Consider the following 4,644-nt stretch of genomic DNA (forward strand, 5'->3'; position numbering starts at 1 on the left):
ATTAGCTGGGCATGGTAGCAGGCACATGTAATCCCAGCTACTTGGGAGGCTGAAGCAGGAGAATCACTTGAACCTGGGAGGCGGAGGTTGCAGTGAGCCAAGATTGCACCATTGCACTCCAGCCTGGGCGACAGAGCAAGACTCCGTCTCAAAAAATAAAAAAATGAAAAAACAAAAAACAAAAAACCTCTAGCTGCCCACTTGCCAGAAACTACTGAGAAGGCTACAGGTAAGGATGAGTAAATCAAATCAATGATCATTTAAAAGTGTTTATTTTCTAAATGGGAGTAACACAGAGGGAACTTTTGGCACCTTCTTTCCAGTCCATCACCCCCATCATGTCCTCCCAAACACAAAGCAGTGGCAGGAGAAACCACAGGACAGAGTCACAAAGTCAGTCACAGAGAGATCTGTACAATCCTGGATAGCTGGAATTCAAGAGTCTGTCCCAGCTATCCTGTCCTGGCATGGGGTTACAGCTCAGGGGCATAGGGCTCCTCAGTAGGTGAGGGTACCCGCAGCTCAGCATCATGCCTTACCACGGTGAAGAGTCCCACCACCGCCAGCAGAGCCATCACCATGACAGCAGAGCAAATGCTGAACATGTTCCGAGTACCTGTTTTTCGATCACTGTCATGGAGGACAAGGAGCCCTAGGCAAGCCAGTAAGTGCAGAGGTACCCGGAACCAGTTGAGTACACCAGCCTGCTCTGTCTCAGGGATCACCTTTCTCCGTAGGAAGCTCATGCTGGGAAAGTATAGTCCACAAGCCAACTCAATAAGTAGAAAGGCTATGAAGGACTCCACTGGACTCTCCTGGCCTGGACTGGTAGAGAAAGTCAACATGAAGAGAGAGAAGACGACGATGAGCACAGCAAGGGAGAGCAGGTGCATGGGCTGAAGGTGGTACCTCTTGGAGGTGGCAATACGGTACAGGGAAGAGCCAAGCAGGCTGGCTGCCATGAAGCTGGAGAAGACAATGCCCAGAGGGGCGCCATGTGGGTCCAGCACAGGTGTCCAGAGGAAGACAAAGATGAAGATGACACTCTCAAATAGAGCTTGTATGGTGCCCAACAGCAGCACGCGGCGGTCCGAAAGGAGGCAGCGCAGGCCTCCAGCACAGGTCCTTGAGAAGGCACGCTGCCGGTCATAGTTCTCCCCCCAGTTTCGAAGGGCCAAGGCCCCTGCCAGAGCCAGGAGAGGGATGGCAGCCACAAAGGGCGCTACAGGCCCCAGCCCTATCCAGCTTGCTACAGCCTCAGCTGTCACACCTGCCACTACAGCCAGCACATGGTTCCAGAAGGCAGCTCGAGCAAAGGTAGCTGGGATCCACTCGGCAGGGAAGTCATGCCGTTCCACGTGCTCATGGATGTACCAGGCCTCGAAGGCTGAGAAGAGCAGGGCTGTAGACAGCCCACCAAGTGCTCGGCCCACTAGCAGCACAAAGTAGTCTTGAGAGAGTTTGGTTAAGCAGCATAGTGAGTAAGTGAGAGAGAAGAGCACACAAGAATTCTTGCGACCCAGCCAATCCACAAGGGAGGAGGCCACCAGGCCAAAGAGGACTGTAGAGGCAAGGCCACAGACATAGAGGATGGCAATTTGACCTTCCAGGAAGTAGTAATGCTGGTAGAGTTTATAGAGGTAGGGGGCCTGGAGCCAGTCAGCTGCCAGGGCCAGGAAGTAGACTTGATAGAAGTCCAGTTGAAACCGAAGGAAGGAGGGATTGCTGCAGGCCCTTCCAGGGGGCTTAGCCCGGCATCTTGACAGTTCCAGCCCCAGGCAGGAGGCCAGGAGGCCTACAAAAGCAAGGTAGGCAGTCACCAGCATGGTGGGCCCCCGACGACCTGGGAAGAGAGGTGGGGGTCAGAGTCATATCCATCCTTCGGGCAGCACGGTCAAGGGGCCAACTGTCTTAAGCAGAAGGCAGCTCCACCCAACCCCGTCAACTCCACTCCCCAAGATCTCAGACCGGAGGGACCAGTTGGGTGGGTGGGAGGAGTGGCCCCGCCAGAGCTGTCTCCTAGGACACTGTGGGGCAGGGAGGGGTAAGAGGACAGGGGAGAGGACTGAGCACTCACCCCATCCTTGCCTGTAAAGAGGGAGTCCCTTCCAATAATCCCGGTCCCCCAAATTCTACTGCCCTTTCCCACAGCACCTCCCGCACACGTCCTTCTATTACTTCCCATCCTCGCTGGGGAGCCCCTTTTTGCCCTCAGTGTCTCATCCTCTGTACTGGGCGTCCCTCCCACCCGCGCAGGCCTCTCGAGTTGCTTCAGGGTCATGCGTGTGCATCTCAGATGCCCACTCCTTCAGGTCACTGGCGCCCCACTGCGCCCCCTAGCCCCTGCCCAGCGATGCCACATCCGCTTGCACCTCGCCCAGACTCCGTCTCACCTGCTGTCCCGGTCTGCGGGGACACCCCGGACACGTCCGGCTCCAGGCCGCCCGGCCACCCTCCCCGCTGTGGCTCCGGCTCCAGCTCGGGTTCCAGCAGCGCTCCCGCCCCTCACAGCCTGCTTCCGGGAGCCGGGCAGGCCTCTGGCCGCCGCCATGATGGCTTCGTCACGTGACGGGGGCGCGGCGCCAAAACCCCGCCCCGTCCGCCCTCCTTCCCCTACCCGGGCGCGGAACTCCGGACACCTGGGGTGGGTCAGGAAGGGGCGACCGTGGGCGGCTGCGGTTGCTCCTCCTGGCCTGGCCTTGCTCGCCGCTCTCCCGTGACACCTGCTCCTCTGGCTCTTGGATGCCTGCTGGGCCACCCCGAAATAAAGGCCAATTTTCTTTTCTTCCGTGCCTTGCTCGGGAAAGATGCCCGCAGTCCGGTAGAGCCAAGGGCTGGAGCTTCCTAAGGAACAGCACCGCCGCCCGAAGCCGAGACGGTCTCCTCGGTTTGCCTCCTCTCCCACTTCAGTGACCTCCATGCAAGAGAAGCCAGTATGGTCCAGACACCTGAGGGAGGCGGTGTGGTGTAAAGAACTTGGAGTCGGGCTGCAGACAGACTAAGGCGCAATCCTGCCCCTGTCACTTACCAGCTGTGTGGCCTTAGGCAAGCCGCATAACTTCCCAGTGTCCCAGTTTCTTTGAAGTCACAGGAGAGCAATGCCCAAATGCAGCATAGGGTTAAGAACTTCAGCCTTGGCGCTTAACTCCCTACCTTCTGCCACTCAAGCTGTTTTACCTTGGAAAAGCTATTTAACCTCTCTACAGCTTCCGTATTATCTCCTCAAGAGCCTCCAATGACTTCCCATCTCACTAAGGGTAAAAGCCGAAATCTTTATAATGGTCTACAAGACCCTCTGTCCTCTGACCTTCTGCCACTCCTCTGACTTCATCCCTTGCTACTCTCCCTCCTACTCCATCTATATTGGTTACCACCAGGGCCTTTGCACACTGTTCCCTGTACAATTCTTCTCCAAGATATCCACGTGGTTCCCCCATCACCTCCTCCAGTTCTCTGTTCAAATGTCACCTGATCTTGGCTGGGCCTGGTGGCTCATACCTGTAATCCCAGCAGTTTAGGAGGCCAAGGCAGGTCGATCACTTGAGGTCAGGAGTTCAAGATCAGCCTGGCCAATATGGTGAAACCCTGTCTCTACTAAAAAAATAGAAAAATTAGCCAGGCATGGTGGTGGACACCTGTAATCCCACCTACTCAGGAGGCTGAAGCAGGAGAATCGCTTGAACCGGGGAGGCAAAGGTTGCAGTGAGCCAAGTTCATGACACTGCACTCCAGCCTGGGTGACAGAGCGAGACTCTGTCTCACAAAAAAACATAAAACAAATTTTTAAAAAATGTCACCTGATCAGAGAGGCCTTCTGTGGCCCTCCTGTTTAAAATAGCAACAACACCACCTCCAGCACAGTAATCTACCTATTTTCCTTTCAATTCTCTATTCTCTCTGCTGCTTTTACTCCACAGTACACTATGTATTTTCCTTGTTTATTTATTTACTATCTCGGCCAGGTGTGGTGGCTCACACCTGTAATCTCAGCACTTTGAGAGGCCAAGATGGGTGAATCACTTGAGGCCAGGAATTTAAGACCAGCCTGGCCAACATGGCGAAACCCCATCTCTACTAAAAATACAAAAATTTGCTGGGTGCGGTGGCTCACACCTGTAATTCCAGCACTTTGAGAGGCCGAGGGGGGCGGATCATGAGGTCAGGAGTTCAAGATCAGTCTGGCCAACATGGTGAAACCCCATCTCTACTAAAAATACAAAAAAATTTGCTGGGTGTGGTGGAGTGCACCTGTAATCCCAGCGACTTGGGAGGCTGAAGCAGGAGAATTGCTTGAACCTGGGAGGCAGAGGTTTCGGTAAGCTGAGATTGCACCACTGCACTCCAGCCCAGGGCAACAGAGCAAGACTCTGTCTCAAACAAACAAACAAAAAGATTAGATGGGCCTGGTGGTACGCGCTTGTAATCCCACCTACTCAGGAGGCTGAGGGACGAGAGGAGGCGGAGGTTGCAGTGAGCCAAGATTGCACCACTGCACTCCAGCCTGGGTGACAGAGCAAGACTTTGTCTCTAAGTAAATAAATAAGTAAATATTTACTATCTCTTCTCCCTACAGATTTTTATCTGTTTTGTTCACCTGTATTCCCAATACTTAAAACAGTCATTGATATGTATTAATCATAAATA

General features: G+C 54.1%; 1 protein-coding gene across 5 annotated transcripts; it reads right to left on the bottom strand.

Annotated features, from left to right (window-relative positions):
* Positions 1-253: 253 nt before the first annotated feature.
* On the bottom strand, positions 254-3,375 carry MFSD5 (major facilitator superfamily domain containing 5). Of its 5 annotated transcripts, none has more exons than XM_012001672.1 (2): positions 2,618-3,067; positions 254-1,843 (listed from the first exon to the last, which is right to left on the bottom strand). In XM_012001672.1, exon 2 carries the CDS (start codon positions 1,824-1,826, stop codon positions 474-476), a length of 1,353 nt encoding a protein of 450 aa, XP_011857062.1. In that variant the 5' UTR covers positions 1,827-1,843; positions 2,618-3,067; the 3' UTR covers positions 254-473. The 5 variants fall into 5 exon arrangements, with proteins under 5 accessions (XP_011857062.1, XP_011857054.1, XP_011857038.1 ...); XM_012001664.1 differs by lacking the exon at positions 2,618-3,067 and adding an exon at positions 2,394-2,576; XM_012001648.1 differs by having other exon boundaries at positions 256-1,843; positions 2,590-3,375.
* Between the last annotated feature and the right edge of the window lie 1,269 nt (positions 3,376-4,644).

This window comes from Mandrillus leucophaeus, unplaced genomic scaffold, assembly GCF_000951045.1.
Source record: "Mandrillus leucophaeus isolate KB7577 unplaced genomic scaffold, Mleu.le_1.0 Scaffold118, whole genome shotgun sequence".
Taxonomy (NCBI): Eukaryota; Metazoa; Chordata; class Mammalia; order Primates; family Cercopithecidae; genus Mandrillus; species Mandrillus leucophaeus.